A 21,819-nucleotide genomic window follows, 5' to 3' on the forward strand; every position below is an offset into this window, starting at 1 on the left:
ATAGAATACTTAGGAAACGTGAAGTTCACAGTTTGATAGTGAATGTGATGAGAAATGATGGGTCACAGTGTAGTGATGACAGCAGAATATCCCCTCCCATGGCAGAATGTTTGGAATTAGATGATCCTTAAGGTCCCTTCCAACCTAAGCTGTTCTGTGGTTCTACAATTCCTCATTTTAAATCTGGGCCTGGCTCTGCTTGTGTTGGAATGTTACAGTACTGGAGATGTGAGGAGAGAGGCAGTGGCAGAAATTACAGCTGGCAGTCATCAGGTTGAAGGAATGCACCCTTGCAGCCGCTTGTGGGTTACAGGAAAGCTCCTGCAGCTTGCCATGTCTAAGGTTAATAGATTGTGCAGACTGTGCAGAGGAAGTGCATTTTTCTAGCTGTTGCTCATAAAGCTCTTTGTGTTTTACATGGATGCTCAAGTAACCCATTTAATTTTTATTGCCTTATTTTAAGGATGACCAGAAACACAAGTAACTAGATACTTAATTCAAGTTTATTCAGACGCCTCTATTTGGTTTAAAAAGCGGAAATGGGATGAAAATCCTGTCAGCTCCAAGATTTGTGCAATACATGTTGAATTTGTACTACCAGTTTTGCAATCTCAGTGCGGGAGAATATGAGAAGACCTTTCTTTCCTGCATTCACTTTGACTGTCCCATACATTCAGACTGTCAAGGTTACTGCCCATCAGCAAGAACCCTTCTGTTCTTACCTGCACAGACATTCTTAAAATCATGTTTCAGGATTGTCTGCAAAAGAGTTAAACTAATGCTGGCCTGGTCATACTGTTCCCCTGAAAAGGTGTAAACTATATATGTATTGTTCTATAATGTAATGAATTCTGCCTGATTCTTATGTGTGCAGTAGGCACTCACCAGCAGAACTGTGGATATGGGAAAAGATAAGTCTGTTCTTAATGTTTTTATTCAAGAAAGGCATAAAAGGTCTTCTGTAGGCAGAAGGTAAGATCAGGTCTTAAGCAGAGCACAGAGAAAAGAGAGAGGGAATACACTGAAGTTTAGAAACTGAGAAAAAATTTGCAGGAGCATTTGCTTCTGAGGCTAATGTAGTAGGGATAAAAGTTATTTCCATGTGAAACTCCTTGCCTGCATCTGTCTTAAAACCAGAAAGACACCCAACACAAAATAATGCTCAGCAGTCAAAACTGCCATGTAATTTAGGTGAAATTTTGCTTGGAAAATGTAAAACCTGTACCTTTTTACTCAGCAGATCTTATAGGGCAGCTGGAATTGTGCTCGCTTTGGAGAAGTGTGAGATGAAATTTCAGTTCCACTGAAGGATAATGGTAAAAAGGTCCGTTCACTCCAAAATTCCCTTGGATACCACCCATGAGATCTTTTTACCACTGCTTCTGTTGAGAAGCCAGAGCTTCTGTGAGAAAAGGGATTGGGCTCCATTCAGAAAGCAGCTCAAACTGCGTGGTCTGGTCTTGATTCATTTGCTTGTGCAACTTCACTGCAGTGATGAAAGGAAAATGATCCAACTCGGTTTCCAGATCCAAACCTGAATTTTCATGTCTGACAATTAGAATTCTCTTCCCTCCCCATAAGTTCGAAAAATTAACTCTTTTCCTGTGTAGGCTTTTAAAAATTAATAAACATTAAACCTATGATGACATATTTTATAGAGTGACTTTTCAGAGAATGATTTAAAAATCAACATTTTGAACCCATTGCTTTTTCCATTGATTTCAGCACACGGTGAACTCCACTTTGTCCTGCCTTTACCAGCATCATTGCACAGCAATTTGCATAAACATAAGTTAATATAAACATTTATATGAACAGATAGTTTTCTTAGTACTTGTGTTGTTTTATTCCAAACATAAACATTAATACCTGTGCCTATGTGTACAAGCACCTAGGTATGAATATGTCATGTTATACATACTTTACACATGCAGCATTAGATTAAAAAAAAAAATCCTGACTTTTTTTTCCCAGAGGTTTCCTAGATTATTATCTTTTTTTTTTTTTTCTTTTTAAAGTATTGGTAAATGGTATTTTAAGTGATGTATTCTGAAAGGTGTATCTCATTTAAAATTAGCTGGATTTAAAAAAGAAACAAATAAAGAAAAGAAAAAGGGATCATCTGATCAACTGCTTCATTATTTTTCTCTTTTACTTATCACCTCTGCCCTGGTATGTAGAAATTGGCTGATTTATTTAAATCCCAGAAACTCAGGTGGCATATGGTTCATAAAGTAGCACTTACAGTATGCATTGTAACACTTCATTGCTACTAGAAAGACTTGAAAGTAATACGGGTTCATCCCGTTCCAAAAGAAAAAATAGAGTAAAACTACCTCTAATATTAAGCTAAATGCTGAAAAACCAACTTTTGGAGAGGAATGGTACTTTCTGAACGGCAATAGCCACCAAAAAAAAACCCTACCCAAAAAACCCCTGCGCAACCAACCCTAAAAAAAAAAAACTTTGCCCAAAAAAACCATCCTCAGAAAGTAGTTCTTCAACACTGCCTTTTTTCCCACAGCCTTGTGGAGCCCCCAACCCTGTCTGCAGAAAATGAAAGAGAGAGGGGTGGGATTAATGTGTAATTAAAGGGAATTTGGAAGGCTGAGATGTTGCGGAATGTTAGATCAGTAGCTGGAACAGCATGTGGTGTTCTTTAGGCAGGCTTCATTGAATCCATACAAAAAAAGAAAGAAGGGCTGCTTGCCTGTCTGCTCATTTATCAAACAGCTAGGCTGAACTTTCACAGCTCCACAAAAGTGTTTTACTGTTTGCTGAAGTTTTGCTCCAGAAATTAAAGCTGAACAACCTAGTGACTCTGAGTCTATACTGCATTTTTGACATCAGCCACGTCGTGCAAAGCTCTTGGAAACCAACACAGGTCAATTTTTAAATGATAAAAATGAAAGATGATTATACCTTTTGCAAAAAAAAAAAAAGAATAAAAATTACTGAAATGGTCAAATATGTGACATTGTAATGTCTTCATTTATGTAGCACCTTTTGATCCAAATACATGTTCCAAAGCTTTCAGTCATCAATCAGGATTAAATATTTATCACTGTGGTAAAATGGTTAATGGAGAAAAAAATCTATATTATCTAATCAATTTGAATTGACTTTTTTTCTAGCTGAGCAGTTATATTCCATCTTGTATTCTTGTTTTCCTTTAATCTTCGTTGGTGTTCCCACCCAAAGAGGAAGCATTTAGCAATTTAAATAATGAAAACACAATTAAAATGGATTACAAATTTTAAAAGGAAGAAATTCCTTTGCAAGTGATTCTTCAGGGCTTGCTGCAGTCTTTCTTGCATGACTGTTCTGGCAGAAAAATTTTCCTCCTACTTCAGACCACACTGAGAATCAGGTTTAATCCTGTGAGGTTCTGAGCACCTCCTTGCCAGCAACTACAGCAAAGCTTTTTCATCAGGATTAGCCTGGTTGATAGAGGCTCTGATGACTGAAGGCACAATCTACAGTCATTAATCCATTTCCTTAAATGCAACTGACACTAAAGAAGTTTTGTTTTACAGTAACGATGTTCTTTCAATGCCTGCTGACAGACTAGAGTCTGGATTCTTGATAGTATCCTGCCGGTTTTGAGATGCACTTGTTTGCCATAGAGGATTAATTGATTACGTGTATCTTTACAAATGTCACTGAGAGTCTTCCTTGGCAGAAATGGTGTCCCTGTCAAATATCAAAATCTTTTCAGAGAATCATCTTTCAGAAAAAGAAGTGTTAAATGACAGGTTTGTGAAGGTCCATAGAGAACTCTGTTGATCCTGCAAGCTAACGAATAAACAGTAGGCCAATTCTCATTACAATCCTCCTTAGTTTAGAGGCAGAACTGATCTGAGATTTTTAGGAAATATGTTCTACTCCAGTAACTTCCAAAAGTATTTAAATTAATGGTAATTAATGGAGTTATATTAAGGTTTAAAAGTCTCCCCTCTTTCAGTAATGGAAAAAATAAAAAGCTTTATTTCTGATTTCTCCTGCCATGTATTTTGCTGACATTGCTTTTCTGTCTTAAAAGTCCATATTAAATTAAGTATTAATAAATGCACTTTTCCATTTTTCTTAATATTGGTTCCTATTTAATTGCAGATAATAAGACAACAGTTTCCACAGCTAACAACAAGAAGACTCGGAACCAGAGGCCAATCAAAGTAAGCTGTGTATGGTATTATTATCATCCTGCACAGGGCCCCATCTGGCTCTTGCTTTACTGAATAGAATAGTATAAGAACAGGGAATAATTTGTCCAATTGGGGACTTTAAATCAACTTTGATGGAGGTTTCATTGTAATCTTTACACTGTCTTATTGATTTAGCAGTGATCCTGCAAAGGTGGTCTAGTGGAGGCTTTTTACTGATTTTATCAGCAATATTTTCCATATTGTTCCTATATTGTTTTTCATCTCAACTCATTTTACACAACATGAAAGACATTCACATCCAGGATATCATCACTAAAATGATATCATACTCACATCCAGGAGTATTGGAGCTACTGTTGGAGGCTGGGAAATGGCAGCAGGTTAGCATCATGCTTCTGTTTAGAGGACCAGTGTCAGAATGCTATCCAGAGTTTAGGTAGGAACACGCATTGGCCTAAAATGAAATTGTTCACACACCGGTATTTAATCTCCATTTTGCCTGTAATGAAACCCAACATACCTCTAAGTGATTAAAGGATTAAATTTATTGCCTTACCCAAAAGATTATGCTTCCTGAAAGCAGTTCATCCGAATTCCAGAATGAGAAACTAATTGTGAATGAAGAATGCCCTTCCTTGACTTTTTCCGGTTGTTGACAGGATGTAATTCTATCAATTTATGAAGTGGATACAGTAATGTTTTTATACTTTTTTTCTGCTTGTGGACTCCATGAAATTTTTCAAGTGGAGCTTTAAATCTTCTTTTGGCAAATGTAAAGCCCGTAAAATACTAAAATCTACTTTTCTTGATTAACCTTCACAGAATCCTACAGGGTAGCATAAGGACAGTGTCTGTAGTTCACAAGCAGAAAACTGTGGAGAGGAAAATTAAAATCTGAGATGGTGTGTTTGCAGAATTTTGTTGCTAAAGTTTCTCTTTCACGACACAGTCTAGAAACATAATATTCCTAAATGCTGAGAAAGAATTATTTTATTAGAATTGAACTTATATACGCAAGCTAGAATGACCTACTTTTTAAAGGAAAAAAGAAACTAAGATGCTAAAAGAAATACCATTAAAAATAGCTCTACTGTAGTTTTCTAAAAAGTTATACCTGCCAAGCAGTATCTCTTTGATGGGACAAAATATCCTTTACCCCAGCTTGATATTTTCTTAGTTTTTATAACTAAGCTTTCTTTTTCTGGAGCAGGCATATTAAAGGAGCTAATTGAAGATTTGAAATCCATTCTCAAATGCAAATTCAGATTTAGTGTATCATCACTCATAAAAGCCACCAAAAATCTCTCAGGTGGAAATTCTGGGTTAGTCCAACAGCATTTTAGGAAAACATGACAGGTCTAGAATCAGAGGATCAGGATTTAGCACTGAATATAAGTTTCATGGAGGTTCATAAAGACAGAGTGACAGTGTGCACAAGTTGCTTTATGGTTGCATCAATATGAGAGTACCACTGTGAGCCATCAAATCACTCTAACCTGAGCTACAATTTTGTTATTTGTCTTCCCATTTAATGAAAGGAGTGAGCACTGCTGTATTTCCAAACTGGAGCTCCACCCACTGCTCCAGGAGTCTCAGAGGGGCAAAACACTCCTGATCTGCTGACTAAGGTGTCTTGCACCTCCAAAAGCTATCTCTTTACTCTCAGTGGGGCTAAAAATCAATGAGACTTAATATTTCTTGCATAATTTCCCCCTAACCTGCCTACCTGACAGAGCAGCTTTCAGGTCCCATGCTCCTTTCACGCCACTTCTGCAACGGCTCTGCTCCCTATATAGCAAATAAGAAGGGGTTTCTGTTACACAGAGAAACCACATGCATGCTGTAATTCTTTAGGATAAATACACTCCGTGGTAGACCCAGCACAGCTGTAACTGAGCTCTGGTTTTGTTTTCAGAAACATCTGACTGCTTTCCAATTAAGTGTTACGTAAAGAAATTACTTTAGACATTAGCACTTCAGTTCTTTTATCACCAACTGTGCTGACCGATTGCTGCCAGTATGATTTTCATTCCACTTCCCTGCTACTGCCAAAGGAAATTCTGCCGCAGAAGTGGTTAAGATTATCTGACTTCACACTGCTCTGCCTTCAGTCTTTTTATAGCACAGCTGCCTTGTAACATTACAAAGTTCAGAGCTACAATGATGCTGTTCTCCTGGCCATCAGTTGTGAGCCTTTCTTCCCTGCAGCCGGGTTTATTGGTGTAAGCATGCAGCTGTTCTCTGTCTTACCGAGCTCAAATACAGTTCCACCACAGGTGAGCCATGAGAAGGCAGCTAAACAGAAAAGCCAATTTCTTTCTGTACTGAAATTTCTTTCTGTAGTCTGAAACTCTTCAATTACGAACACAAGACGTTAGTTAAACCTATGGAAGATACATGGTGTGAAGGGAATTTTGCTTCTTTCTTTAAAGGAGTTATACATGAGGGGAAAAAGCATTCCACAAAAAGAATTATGTTGTCTGCATATTATTATTCAGCAGATCGAAGTTTCAAGCCCTGTTTACTGGATTGTTTGGGGTTTTGTTTGTTTATTGTTGTTGGTTGGTTGGGGTTTTTTTCCTGATAGAAATACAAAAAATGCTTGAAAAAGACTCTGTGTAAACTACTCCAGTGAGTTTTGGCCAGTTGGGATGGTAAAATTGCTGAAGGAAGAAGCTGTCCGGAAAAACTTTGGCGTTAATTTGGCTATTGCTGTCTATATGATTTTGAAGCTACACAGAAAAATCTTTTGTACAGTTTACTGCCAAGTGCAATATATTAGGAATTAAATAATGCACAGTGAAATTTTACTACATTTTTCAGTTTGGGTTTGTTTTTGGTTTTTTTTAAGACAAAACTTGATATAAGATTGACCTCTGTTTATATTATACAAACCTCTCAGTCCTTCTAGAAACTTAACAGTCCTGCTTGTTCTCACTTCTTCCCTCTGCCCCCCCTTCCCTCAGCAATTTCTGGTGCTAACTCCCTGTAGCATTTCCTTCTGGTTTCCCCTACCCCAGAGGTAGCACAGAGGACATACAGAAGTTTTATGGCTCTCATGTGCAGTGTATATGTGGCAACTGCCAGGGACCAAACTGGGGTGTTACTGCTCAAGCTAAAAAGCCAAACTTCTCTAGCTGGTGTCATGACCCCAGTGTCAGCACAAACTTGCCATTAGTTATCTGTGACAGGTCACAAACAGCCTGGAGCCTGGTTTCTGGTACAAAATGCATGTTTTGCCCTAAGCTCTGATGGGCATACTTGGAGCCAACAGTGTGGCTTTCTAAGGTCTTGAAGACAGGAAATCCCTTTCATAACATGACAATTTGATGTTTTAATAAATTTAGCTTGGATTATTCAATACTGAGTTCAAAATAGCTTTTATTTTTAAAGGAAAATATGGAATGTCCTCTGTGGGCATGGCAAGGGCATCATGTACTAGAAGTTTGCTACAACTCCCCAGGCCTCCTCTCAGCCCATCTCTGCTGGTAGACAAGACTAGATTTCTAGCTCTTTGCCACCATTTTTCTGAGGGGGATTTTGGCATGCACTGACCTGTGGGTGAATAACCAAGTGAAAAAAGGAAAAAAGAGTCACCTGAGTTAAAGTACCATCAGTTAGATGCTACTCTTTCATTAGTTTAATTGGTGAGCTTTGTAGAACCAGCCAGTTTTACCTAAATTTGTGTCTATTCAAGTGAACAGATCTGGTGGCAGCACTCTGAAATAGTAACTGACTGGAGAGTACAACAAACATCCGGAGATTATAACTTCTTGTGCCACTGTAGTGGGATTCAGAAGACAATGTCTTACTGTGATCTGATAGGTGTAAGTTGAAAAGTGGAGGACCACTGAAAACACTGTCTAGGAAATTAGGCTGATGCAAAAGTATACCAGCAATACAATCTTATGATGCCTTTTGCAATCATTACAAATCTAGCTGATGGTTCCTAAAGCTGAGAAACTGAAGTAGAAGTTAGGAAATTATGGAAAGGCTAAGATTACCTTTGCTCCTTTGATGCAAGAGTTTTACTTGATAATCACTACTTCCATCAGCACCTCCAATAAAGCTGAGTTGTAGAATAAACTTGTGCATTAAGGCCATCAATCCATTTTTATAGCACAACCACACTGTGAAATTCCCAGGGTGGTCTGCTGAGACTGTTAGTGTTGAATAGCATCCCTCAGTGATCTAAGTCTAGATATGCTGATGTAGGATATGAAGGAAATAATCTGAACTGTACATTTCCTACCATTCACTGATTTCCAGCAGAAGCCTTTCCCCCTCCTCCTCTTTTCTTTGAAGTGTTTTCAATTTTTGAAACATTTCTGACCAACCCATTTGCAATAAAGACTCATGCTTTTCAGGGACCAAACCAGCCCTCAACAGTCTGAGAATCAGGGAACTGAAATAACAACAGAAGAGCCAGTCCAGAGGGTCTGTACTTCTGCTTATTGCTGAACTAAAGGAGCAGCTGCACAGCAGAGCTCTGCCAACAAGTAGCTTTAGTACACTTTTTCCTTTTTTTTTTTTTTAACTAAGAAGAAAAAAATGGAATTCCTTTTTTTCCTGCCCTGCAACAGAATCACAAAGAATGAAAATAAGTAAGCTCAATATATTACTGCAATACTTGTTAATCAATACTAGTTAATAATATGCAAACTATAAAAAATAACATGCAAACTATATTGTCCAATGTGTTTTCCTGTACAAATCATTAATATTATCAGTTTGTCTTGCCTCCATATATTTTATTTTTAAATTTCAAACAATCCACTTTATAAAATATACATCTCTGTGTGTCAGGTACCATTATTACGGAATTGCAGTGAAAGAAAACTCCCAGTATTATGATGTGATGTATTCTAAAAAAGGAGCAGCTTGGGTCAACGAAACAGGAAAAAAAGAAGTAACCAAACAGACAGTGGCGTATTCACCACGATCCAAACTGGGAACGTTACTGCCAGAGTTTCCAAATGTCAAAGATCTAAATCTGCCAGCCAGTCTGCCAGAGGAGAAGGTAACACTTTGGGAATCTTTTCTCAGCTTGTCTTGGTTTTTTTTTTTTCCCCGCTCTGGATGAAAGCTTTGTCTACAATATAAAGACTTTAAATTAGAGTAAGTTTAATAATGCTTTGGCTTGATTTATGGGGGACTGAATTACTTCATCTAATAGGAAGAAATATTTTCCCCTAAAATAGGCAGCGGACACTATCAGCTGTGCAGTATTTCTAAAGCCCATGCACACTCCTTTAAAAGTTACACTACATACAGCAGGTGAGGTTTGAGGGCAACTTTTTAAATACCTTATAGCTCTCTAATCTGTGAACACATTTGATGGTAAACTGAACAACAGTTCTGATGCTTTCTTGAGCAGAGGGGGACTTAGTGCATTTCTTATCCTTCAAGACTAGAAATTTAGAGAATCCTATCTGCACATATGCCAAAAATGCTCTGGCTTCTCTTGGCTGAGCTTGCTAGTTTTCTGGTTCTATTCACATGTGTAGTATCAATGTAAAGTGGACAAAAGAATAGGGTTTTATAGTTCTTTATGTCCTAATTAGGGCCACATTCTCGTCTTTGATCTCACTGAGGCTTTTTGCTCCTCTCACATTTGAAGAATTCCCATTGACATAGAAAAATCCATGAATTCAAAGGGAGAATTTACTTTTAAGAAGAAAACTCATTTTACAGCTAATATAACTAATCTAACCAGAAGCTAACTGATTTCATTATTTTTGCAGTTGCACATAGGTAAGATAAGAAAAAACTTACTTCTTCTGTGTTCTGTATTCTGATTTTTAAAAAGCAGATTTCTTAAAGTAGAATGATCTTTTGTGTGTCTCCCTCATTCTTTTTCAGGTTTCTACCTTCATTATGATGTATAGGACTCACTGTCAGAGGATACTAGACACTGTAATAAGAGCAAACTTTGATGAGGTATGGTCACAGTTGTGGTTTAATGATTACACATAAGATATTAACGGATCTGAGACCATATTTTGTGTGTGATATTGCAAACTTACAGTTCTGTGGTGGTCAATCCTTTTCATGAACAATGAATAATAGGTATACTTGAGTGTATACTCTGTGAGTGATAGCACTAAATCTCACTTTTAATGCTGTGTGAGTTGGAGGAACAAAAGCAGTGGAAATGTTTCTGTCCCTTTGTTCTCCAGCAGGATTAAGGTAGCAATATCCCCTTACAAGACATGGGACAATCCACAACTCAAGAAGTGTGTCCACCACAGCTTTTCGAAGCTTTCTGTTGGGACTGAGCAGTTTGAAGGAATTCCTCTCAGCGTTCAGCACAGACCCAGGGCGGGTGTCACAGCCAAAACAGTGGGCTCTCCTGGTCTGTTAACAATGATGCAGAGTGATGGGGGGCTTACAGCCTCCCAAATATCCCAGAAAACTGTAGCTGAAGTATCCAGTTGCTCAGCTGTACTGCAGCACAGCTAGGAACACACACACTGCTTGGCAGCTAATGCCATCTCTTAGAGGTGGATAAGGTTTGTAGCTGTTGCATATCTGACCTAATCTGAGGGGTTTCTGGCAGTGCATGCAGGCAGCTTTGTAACTAGAGCTGAAAAAAAAAAATATTAATGGAATACAAGCAGTTTTATATTACATGGGAAGAAGGCTTTCAATCCAGGAAAGCAAATCTGACAGTAGAGATGCTGAGGACCTGATTCAACTATGACATTCATGTCCTGGAAAAAAAAAATCAAAGGAAATGGGTCTTTTGACTCTGTCTTCTGAACAATGGGAAGAAATTCCTTGCTTTTCTTCCACTCATTGTTTAATTCTCACAATCTTCTGGTTTAAATCTGGTTTTGCACTGTTGTTACCCAGTCTAGAAGTTTCCCTGTGAGAAAAATATGTGATACGTATTCGGGAAATATAGCTGGGTGAGTCTCAGAATACTTTCTTAAGAGCAGGATGCTATATTTTGTTAGGGAATCTGTTTATCAGGATCAGTGGTGGGGAAGGGGTTGAGCAGCAACAATACATAAATGGCAAATATTCCATACGGTACCTGGTGTAGTTATTTACTTCACTACAGGTTGCATGCAGGTTATTATTCATGAATGCCAGTGTTCTGACCCCTGTGGAACTGATCCTCTCATTCTCTAAATAACATCTTTGTTTCCTAAATTAAATTTTTCATATATATATTTTGCTGTGTCCGAAATCTCCTTTTTTTTTTTTTTCTTTTTGCATTTCTCCATTTTTTCTTCTTTTTCCTTCATACTGGAGGAAAGAAGAAATCCAAAAGTGTAGTGTTCTTTCCAAAATGAAGGCAGAAAATGGTGTATTGACCTCTTTAGGTCATGTGCTATCCTCCTCTCCCTCACTACACCAAATCCTAGATTGCATTCCTTTGTATACAGGGTCAGAGAGCAAACAGAGAGAAAAAGGCTTGACATGTGGAAGCCAAAGAGTTACACTCACCAGCCACTGATGGAAGGTAAAAATACAGTGGTTCCCATGGGTCTCTCTGCTGTAGTAACACAAAGACACCCAGTAACCAACTCAGAATGTCTCCTCAGCCTTTGGTTGATTATTCCACTGTGTGCTGTGTTACAGTATGAGCCTGTCTAATTAAGGAATATGCCTTGCCTGTGTGGCACACCACCAGACCAGCTCTGGGGCTAAAACGAATGCCATGTAAGCAGGATCCTTTCAAGAGAGGGGTATTTGTGGCCTTTGGTTATTTTAATTTAAACATCCCTGCTTCTTCTCGTGATTGCAGGTTCAAAGTTTTCTTCTGCACTTTTGGCAAGGGATGCCTCCTCATATGCTGCCCGTATTGGGTTCTTCAACTGTAGTGAATATAGTGGGAGTTTGTGATTCAATTCTGTACAAGGCAATTTCTGGAGTTTTGATGCCAACAGTACTACAAGCCTTACCTGACAGGTCAGTATAGCTCACAGCACTGACCCTTTCTAGCTCAGCTGTCTTTGTTGCATGTGTTTTCTTCAAGAATGACACCAGTTCTCAGAAAGCTGCTTGCTGCCGCCCATTTTCTGAGTTTAAATCACGGTGTCAACTGAAAGGAGTTGAAGAGCTTACATGTTCCTCAAGAAACATTCAGATTTTAATAAGACTTGTATTATGAAAAACTTGGAGGGTTTGGAGTTTCTATGGGATGAAGGATACCACCTTCTTGGTTTCTTAACATTCAGCTGATAGTTTTGTCGCAACTTTCAGGGAATGTCAGAAGTCTAGAGGTTGCAGAGTGCCACACCATCTTCTGAAAATTTCTGACACTTTTCTCCTAGTCTGGGATAACAACATAACTATTCTGGATCATCATGACTAGAGAAGATGGCCTGACCACTCTGTAAATATTCCCATGCATATTCAGGCACTGCAACCTAAGCATTTGTCTCTGTATACAGTCTTGGAACCCAATTGTTATTCTGCTTGCCAGGAATATAGAACATTAAGATCATACCTGTGAAACCTTGAAGAAGCTGATTTAATTTTAATGCTATCCTATGAAGAACAGAAGCATGATTGGCTTAGGATCACTTTATTTAAGAAGTGTTTACCTGTGTTGTTTCAAAGCCAAATTCACTTTTCCAATCCATGTGGTAGATTTCAGATATTCTCTTCCTACCAGTCTTGTTTATGTAGGAAAGATCGACAGTCCACAGCAAAAAGTGTAGTCACTGAGTGGAGTCAACATGACTCCCCCTTTGGTTTTCCTAAAATGAATATCAGGAAACTATCTTTCTAGATATATTTGTACATCTTTAGTATTATTTGGCTGATGCACTCCTGACGTGGAGCAATTTGTTAAGAATATTGCTCTAGGAGTTTCTTATTGGTGCTGTGTATTTAGCCCCCGAGATTTTAAAGTGTCTCTAATTATGGAAAATGTTTTTAGGATGTTTTTCTGCTCCCCTGTGTGCATTTCATGACTGCTAAAGTACAGAATTACAGGCAAGGTATTTTTTACACAAGGAATCTGTTATAAGCATGGGCTTTTCTTGATAAGACATGTACATTTTTACAGGCTTTTCTTCCCCCCCCCCCTCTCCAAATCTATTTCATTGGAAGGATTAAACAGAACAGCAGTCCTTTTCTCAAGCTGCTTAGTTCTTTCATAGCAAATAAGGAGAGACTTGAGTGTGAATATAGACTTTTGTAATGCATATAAAGGGCCAGATTGTGGCTATTAAGCCATAGCCTGCTCTGGAGGGGGTGAAGAAGGGTCTCATTGCAATGGAAGCTCCTGCAGGAAATCTTGCTGACTCAGCCAGAATCCTCTGAGATACTTCCTGGGAACAAATTCTGGCTATCCAGAAAAGCCACTTTTTAGTGAGCACAGCAGTTGTCATCCATCCCTTTTCCCCTTTAGGTGTCTTTGGGGAGCAGAGCAGGCCTGTGGCCGTGTTTATTTTACTGCATCTGTTCTCAGTGCAGTGTGGTGGGAGTACAAACAGAAAAAACTTCCTGGTTGGAAGAGGAAAGTTCCTTGTACCTTTCCTCTCTCTCTCTCATTTGTGAGTCTCTACTATTGCTACAGGCAGTTCAGCTTTGTCTATCAGATCCAGCTGTTAGGGTCCCCTGCACAACACTCTGGAAACTGTCATCTTATACCGGAGATTCTAAGAAGAAGAGCAGAATGAGTCTCCTACAAAGTTTAACAGGAAATTATGGATCTATCAGGGGTGGGTAGCAAGGGAGAAGAGAGAAATCTCACTTGTCTGGGAAAGTTGCAGTCCTGTGCAGAGCTAAGCAGGCAGGTCCTGCTCCACCCCTATTTCCCCCACCTGTGTGGGCTTGGCCTGAACATTCCTCCCCCCACCACCCCCCTCATCATCCCCACTCACTGGCTCTGGCCTGCAGCATAGCTGATTGTTGCTCTGCTTGAACATCCCTGTGTACGTCTGTATAAATGTGGGCACAGCTGAGCAGAAATCGAAACTTCAATTTATTATCTTCTTTAAATGGTTGTGATCTTATATTTGTACAGAGTATGAATGATTTTATTTCCTGTAAGAATACTGTTTGTAAGTATTAAAGCAGTGCCACACAGAGACTTTCATTCTTTGTGAGGTTTTGAACATGGTGGTATATTTTGCTTTTGCTGCAAAAGTTTTCAGAAGTTGTTCTTTGTGCCTATGGACTAAATATGTTAACAACTCTGCATAATAATGCGTTGTAAATAAATGACTCGTGGTCCCCACATGTTCAGATTTTATAGTATAATGCAGAGAGTAAATGTGTTCTGACGTAGTGATTCCTTTTTCCAGTTTGACGCAGGTTATCCGAAAGTTTGCAAAGCAACTGGATGAGTGGCTGAAAGTAGCTCTCCATGATTTGCCAGAAAACCTACGAAATATCAAATTTGAATGTATGTATTGCTCAATCTCTCTCCTGTTAAACTGGGATGTGTAGTGTTTGTTGATTACAAAGTAATTGCAAGTGAGATGAGTGCTCTTTTAGGAACCAGTCATCATTATAAATCTTGCATTCACACTCTTCACTTGTTCATGAGAACCAACCTCATTTAGTGAAAGGAGGTGCTACTCAAAATGAGAATTTCTTTTCCTTTCCTGTGGATTCTGATAAGAAATTAATTTTGTTTATAGTAAGCAAACATTAGGGATGATATTAGGCAAAGAAAATTATTAAACAAACCTTTAGGCTAGCAGAATTTGAATACAGCTTGAGGCCCTTACTCAAAAAAGTGCCAGAGTTAAAAATGAAGGAGATCAAATTACCCTGTCACCACAGGAAAGGGCACTAGTCCTTTTCAGACGTGCTTTGTAGATGCCTGCAGTGCACATCACCTATTGATAAAGCCTGCTTTATTTCACGGCTCTCAATTCTTTGCCTTTCATGAGCACTAAATTCCACACCACAAAGTTAAAAGAAAAAAAAAAACTAATTTAGGAGAAGGATTAACTATTTTGATCAGCGTGGAAAATTAGGTGTATATTTTACTGAGAACAGTCAGGATGAAAGTTGGAACAACTGATTTTAGGGAGTTTTGAATTGTTTACTGATTTGTTTTAAAAATTAAACAAAATCAGAACTAAGAATATGGTTTACCACATCTTTGTCAGTTCAAAAATGCTGAGAATCTTCAGCAACAAAATCTTTTCCAGTCTTATAGGCAGAGAGAAAGAGTTGGGCAGTGCACCCTCTCGTCATTCTCAGTCTGTATTCTTTAACTGCCCCTGTGTACAGTACAGAGGGAAAACACTCTGCGGCCACATCTAACTTCCCTTTGGATATATCTACAAGTCTGGTAATTTTGATATAAGGAAAATATTGTGTGCATCCTGCCTTTTACATGAGCCTTTGTTGCTTCTGCAATTTTTTCCTCCTCATCAGAATTGGCGATAGTGTACGCAGCCAATGGAGGTACTGAAAGGAGTAACTGCAAGCTTTGGTAGTGTTTGGAGTTCCAGGGTCACAGGTTACAGACAAAACATGCACAATACAGCATTTTATAAGTTCATTTTCCAAGTATAGGAAATGTATATCTTAATACAAGGTCCATATTGCTTGCAAAGAGCTAAAATAGGAGCAGAGGACTGGCAAGTACCTCCTGGGTCACCTAGGTCCATAATGTATTAGCATGTCATGCAATCACTTTCAGAAACTCTGATCATATTCTACCTGAAACTGTATCAGAGTTTAGCTCCTACTACTTCAGTCAAAAGACTCCTCCAAAACTTGTTTGCATTAAGATTTAGCCACCTTTTCTCATTTCCACACATAAGGTAGCTATTGATGTTTTATGCCCACTTCTTCTTGCACCATCATTTTTCTTCCCATTAAACAGTTCTTTCTGGTCTTCAGTTCTTTTGTGTAGCAAGAGAAAATTTGCCATGCTGAAAAAGCAAAGCCCTCCCATTGTCCTCCACGTTTCTCTTGTCACCTCATTATTCACAGCATCTATAAATCATTGCTTGTAATATGCCTCTCTAAAACTGATCGAGCATCCAGATTTAAGGTTTTAGGTCAATGTTTAAATTACGTGAAAACTGGGTTGAGTGAATTTTATGTGGCCACAATTTTATATAGGAAACTGGAGATTTTTTTTTTCTGGTTTATTTTATTTTTATTCTCATTTTAATTTAATACATTCAGGAGTAATTTTCTTTATTTAGCACAGTATGTAAATATGTATCTCTTCTTTCCTGCAGTGTCCAGAAGATTCTCACAAATACTCCGGCGACAGACGTCACTAAATCATCTCTGCCAAGTAAATATTTTGGTTACCCAAGTTTGATGAATGCAATTTTTACTGACTTTTCAAATAATTTTATGAATTGACAGGTTGGACTTTACTCAAAGTGGAGGAGATCACATTAGCAGTTTGTATCCAATCTTTATTGTGACCATCTTTACAAAACCAAAGAATAGTCAGTGAAAAATGCTTTTCTAGATAACTGGTAACTCCTGATTATTAAATCCAGCAGGGTAATTTCATGATAAAAAAAAATTATTTGATTTGAAGAGATGGTTCATTTCCAGGAAATAAATAAGGGACATTTCATTGCTTTCAGAGCAGTATGTATTAGGCCAATTGCAAATCAAGAAAAATTTCTACCTGCTCAACAATAAATTTCAAGTCTAATTGTATATTACAAATCAAATGCAAATTGGGAAAAACAAAACAGCTGAACAGCTGGGGTTTTAAATAGACATAGTCATGGAACCATAACAAGAGAATATAGAAACTGCTCTGAAGTGTTTGGTTTTCACCAGTTCACACCACAATTACCTACCAAAGAGTCATGAGGCCAAATTCTGTGTAGTATAAAAGGGGGAGAATGTATGGAGCTAATTAATATTTCATCCAGGTATTGGAGGGGATATTTTTTTTCAATGTTACGCTGAAATCTCCGTTTTTGGAAGGTGTATCCAAGGCCTCTGGTTAAACCTGTGAGAGGTGAAGTCCTGGGGGAAAAAACCCCACTCCTGCAAGGAATTCTTTTTAGCTTTCTTCCTCCATTATTTTAATGGTGGAGGCAGAGATACCAGTGCTACCCCTCCCCAAATATGGTGGATCATCACCAAACCTTGGAGGTCCATAGCAACTCAGAGGAAATCAAGATAAAGAGAGCACAACTTTCTGCATCAGACCTGGGATCAAACAGTTTACTTATGTGAAGGACTCTTCCCAGTGCATTGCTTCCTTGGGGAAGCAGATAACTTTAGTGGGGTTTATAATTTCTGCTTAACTTACAGAGATCCATTGTACTTTATATGACCATGACCTTGTGTCACTTCCTTTCCTCTCAGTCCATCCTCCCCATTATCAACAACAGATCCCTGACTCAGTCAGCCAAGACACAGATCTGATGAGGAGGCAAAGGAGCTTTGACCTTCTCATGTGGCTGAAGGAAGAATGAGAGCCTTCATAGTTTGGGAGAGGGGAGGGCGCAAACCTGAGCGGAGTTTGTTTGGTTGTGTTTTGACTTTTCTTGTTGCTTTTTTGTTATGAACTGAAGCTTGCCATAAAAACCAACAGAGCTGTTAGAGATTGAGGGGTCTAGCAATGGCAGCATCAGATTACTGGTGCTCCTTGGGGTTTGTGGGGAATGCAATCAAAATACTTGTAGTTGATTAGGCAAAATTACTTGAGAAGTCTCTTGTTAGAGGGCCTTGTAATATCCATAAGACATCAAGCTGGTGGGTGGGGGTCCACGAGGAGGATCAACTTAGTGAGCCTAGCTAAGGAAGCGTAAAAGGGGATAAAGCCTATTTTTTAACCTAATAAAGCATGAACTAATGAATAGATTGGATTGGATTACAGGCATCAAGAACAGTGATCCACAGTGCAGACATCACATTTCAAATGCTGGAGGACTGGAGGAATGTGGATCTGAATAGCATTACCAAACAAACCCTCTATACTATGGAGGACTCACGCGAGGAGCACAGAAAGCTCATCATACAATGTAAGAGCAGAACCTTCAAATAAAGCCAGGTGAACTTGGTTTCCTGCTGCAAACAAAGCTCAGAGAAAGTAACACTATTTTTGCAGCCCTTGGTTTGCTTTGCAGGCTTAAGATAAATACAGAGATATTTACCAAAATGTAAGGCAAGGCCCTGCCAAGGCCTTATGTTTTGCAGCATAGATCTTGGCACTCTTCCTTTCTAGTATCCAGAACAGCCAATGGCACAAAACTTTCACCCCGATTCAGGAGGATTTTTTCCATGAACTTGAGAAAACTAAATCCATTGAGTATGTGAAAATCCATTCTTTCCTGCTGTAGAATTGCAGGAAAATAGTCTTTTGAAGGCCTTGAACACTCAAGTGGCTGTGTATTTGAGTCCCTTGTAATCTTGTTTATAAAAAGGTCCTTTTTACACAGTGTTTTCATAAACAAGATCATCTGATGGGGTAAGCTTTCACCCTGAACTTTCGTGAGTAAGTGGAAGTCCCATATCAAATAAGCTCATTGGCTAATTTAGCTTCTGTCTAGTATAGTGAAGGTCATGGACTTAAAAGTGACTTTGGAGATATTGGCAAATTGGTTATAGAATCAAAGATCTTTTGCAAATATAAAATATGCCTTCCATAATCCAGCTAGTATTGCATGTTTTCAAGCTTAGGTGTAACACGAAGCACACCGAGTTTTGTTGATCTGAGGAAGCAGAGCTTTGCCTCTAGCATCATTCACAACCTCACTTCCCTGGGAATCCACCTGCTGTATTGCCATCTCCCTCCCGAGAACACCAGTCATCTTTTGTCCAGATCCAGCCTTAACAGGATGCAGCCTGGGCAATCCTTTGTGGGAGCCCAGCAAGGCTAGGTTTACTAGTGGGGTAACTCTTCCACTGAGTGGCTGGGAAGAGGAAGGGTGACACCTTCACGTGTAGACTGAACCCTACAATGTTGACTTTGACAGTCATTCCGCTGTGTTAACACTAGAAGTCTTCTCCTCTGTTCAGGGATAGACCTTGCATTCCCTGTTAGTTCTGTTTTCCAGTGAGAGGTGCTTGGTATTCTTTCCTCTCCTTCTTAACCCTTTATTCATTTCCTGACATGGCCCTCTTCCCTTCTGAGCAGATAGAAGTCCAGAGGCTGAGTGCATCCTTCTGTTATCTGTTCTGTTTCTGTTATCTATCCAACATCCTCCCACTGCCTAAAAGAGAGAGTTCCAAAAGTTATACTCCCTAGCAGCAGGGACAGTTTTGGCTGCCATTCAGAAAATCCTTAATGTTTAAGAAAACCTCTTGTATATGTGTTAACTACTTAAATACAAACTTTAGTGTAATAAAATCAAATTGAATTTTCTCAAATGCTAATGGATTTGAGCAAGTTTTTTCATGTGTTAGGTTCATACAGTTCAGTAAGTAGTTACTTGAAAATGTTAACTTGTTATGAATGTTCATCATGAGATGGGATTCCACTGAGATGTTCTTATACGTAGAGAAATTATTCTAGAACTTAGAGTTTTTTCCCCCATCTTTGACTTTTATTCTACTTAACCAAAGTTCTTTTTCAAGATTGCACTCTGTATGACTTGTATGACATGACCTTAAGGCCTGCTTTCACATTCTTGGTACTAACAATCATACAATTACTAGCCTCTGTTACTGGAAAAAAGCAAACGTTTGTAAGCCTTTAAACAAGCTTAGAGAGAAACAGAGAAAAATCACTGGCTATAAGTGAACCTCTTTCCCACTCTGCTCTGGTAGCTATCTGTGACATGATTTCTTCTTTATTCGCTCTTTCTCAGATCCTGTTGAGGTATTTTTGACAGGCACTAAAGGCTAAAAATTTACTTTTCTCAAATAGGTTGTTGTACACAGTTGTATTGCTCCAGCATCAAAGCAAGCAACTGATTTGTTTTTCCACTCTTGCTCCCCTCTTTGCACAGCATATGAATTACTTCATCTGTTGTATCAGGCAGTTTTTGTCCAGCCAAATATTCAGGTAAGGAGACATTTAGATTTCTCTGTGATCTTGTTCTGAATAAAGGGAGGTTGCCCATCCAGTAAAAGAATGAAAGAAGATGAGGGTGGCCTAAACATCCCTTCTTCCCTGACTAATGTTGCTGACAAGTCAGCCTTTGCAAGTCTAAGTTAAACAAAGTTGTAGTCAGGTGCGAAGCAAGTGCATTCCTAGTCATCTTGCTGATTCACTTAAGAGACCAGGGAGGTTTTCTTCGCTTTATTCTCGGATAGCCTCCCTGGCTCATCTCTAGCTATCATCTCTAAGCTTTGCCTCCTTCACTACCTTTCCTATGGCAGGAAATTCCTTCCTCCTGTTATTTATAATTAAGCAGAAATGGAAATGCATAGCACATGGAAATCATCCTGCAACACAGCAGGGAGAAAGTATCTTTCTTGACTTACTGTGACTTTTATTTTAGCTGAGTTGAAGAACAGTTTGTTAAGGTGTCAAAATACATGATTCTTTGTCTTCCAGCCACTGGTTTGCATAAACAAATGAGATGTAGTTTTAAGGGCTGCCCTTGAATGACTAGTTTTTACTTTTTGTATTAAAATATTAATATTGGAAAAGTGTATTTGGAAAAGCTTAAAAAGCATACAGATTGCTTTTTGCAACTCTTCATAATAAGTATAGCATTTCTGCATTGATAACAATTTGCTTTGAAGAGGTAGTTGTTTATGGAAATTCTGTGTCTGTGTGTGTGTCTGGCATTGCAAAGAGATGATTTACAGCAGTTAAATCATGTTTTTGCATCTACAGCATTATACATATATATATGTATTATGTCCTATCAACTACTCATCCACTTGGTGCCTAGAAGATTCTTTATGCTTTTCTAAATCAAGACCATGCATGACATTTTTTTGTCACCAGGGTCAATGCCTACTCTCTCACTCTTTGCAGAGAAGGCCACAAACATTTAACTTCCAGGCACACGAGATAGCTGAAGCTTAAATCAAAATATTAATTTTAAGAAATAGGTTCTAATTTGCCCACATGAAAATACCACTTCCAATGTCTGCATCACTTCACAGAAACAAGATAAGAGACCGAGCAAACTTTGGGTCAGCACCAAGAAAGATGCGATTGTTACGCTTAGGCAATCCATTATTAAAAATAAAAAAAAAAAAAAAAAAAAAAAAAAAAAAAAAAAAAAAGACACAGCAAACTTGTTATGATATTGGCAGCCTTTTTTGATTTGTTTCCCTTTTGTCCCAAATGGAATCCAAGTACTGAGGTGGGCTGTTGTTTTGTTCTGTCTGCCAGTGTATCAGGAGTTTGATCACCTTTTGGAGGAGCAGTCCCCCATTGAGTCGTACATCGAGTGGCTGGATTCCATGGTGGACAGATGCGTTGTAAAGGTTGGTAAGCAGGAGCAAGGACCTGAGTCACTGATGTGCATTATGAGCTCTAGTCGGTCATAGGTTTTTAGAACAAATAAAAATAATTAAAAAAAAAATGAACAAAAAGGCATTGGTAATAAACAGGAGTAAAGCAGCAGTGGGCAAAATCTCACTGGTTTTCATGGAGAATTGCTCACATTCAGGATTCTGCTTTATTCTGCACTTGTTTATTTTATCCCAAAAGATATCCCAAAAGAATGAACAGAGCTGAGGTTTCCAGTCAAATCAATGTTTCAGGGACATGGAGAAATGGATTGAGAGTCAGAGTTGTCCTAATGACAAAGAACAAATAAAAGCATGATCTAGCTTT

At 38.6% G+C, this 21,819-nt stretch overlaps 1 protein-coding gene across 3 annotated transcripts in view; it reads left to right on the plus strand.

The window, feature by feature from the left end:
• The window catches only part of RFX4 (regulatory factor X4), a 96,142-nt gene that overhangs the window by 44,509 nt on the left and 29,814 nt on the right, over nt 1-21,819 (plus strand). For all 3 annotated transcript variants that reach the window (XM_027886658.1, XM_027886659.1, XM_027886660.1), the window contains 8 exons: nt 4,114-4,175; nt 8,973-9,186; nt 10,029-10,106; nt 11,923-12,086; nt 14,435-14,535; nt 16,340-16,398; nt 17,956-18,100; nt 21,373-21,467. In XM_027886658.1, coding sequence (XP_027742459.1) covers nt 4,114-4,175; nt 8,973-9,186; nt 10,029-10,106; nt 11,923-12,086; nt 14,435-14,535; nt 16,340-16,398; nt 17,956-18,100; nt 21,373-21,467 — 918 coding nt within the window. The remainder of the gene's footprint in view (nt 1-4,113; nt 4,176-8,972; nt 9,187-10,028; nt 10,107-11,922; nt 12,087-14,434; nt 14,536-16,339; nt 16,399-17,955; nt 18,101-21,372; nt 21,468-21,819) is intronic.

This window comes from Empidonax traillii, unplaced genomic scaffold (assembly GCF_003031625.1).
Source record: "Empidonax traillii isolate 1590-97213 ecotype Southwest subspecies unplaced genomic scaffold, ASM303162v1 scaffold191:size1449129, whole genome shotgun sequence".
NCBI classification, from domain to species: domain Eukaryota; kingdom Metazoa; phylum Chordata; class Aves; order Passeriformes; family Tyrannidae; genus Empidonax; species Empidonax traillii.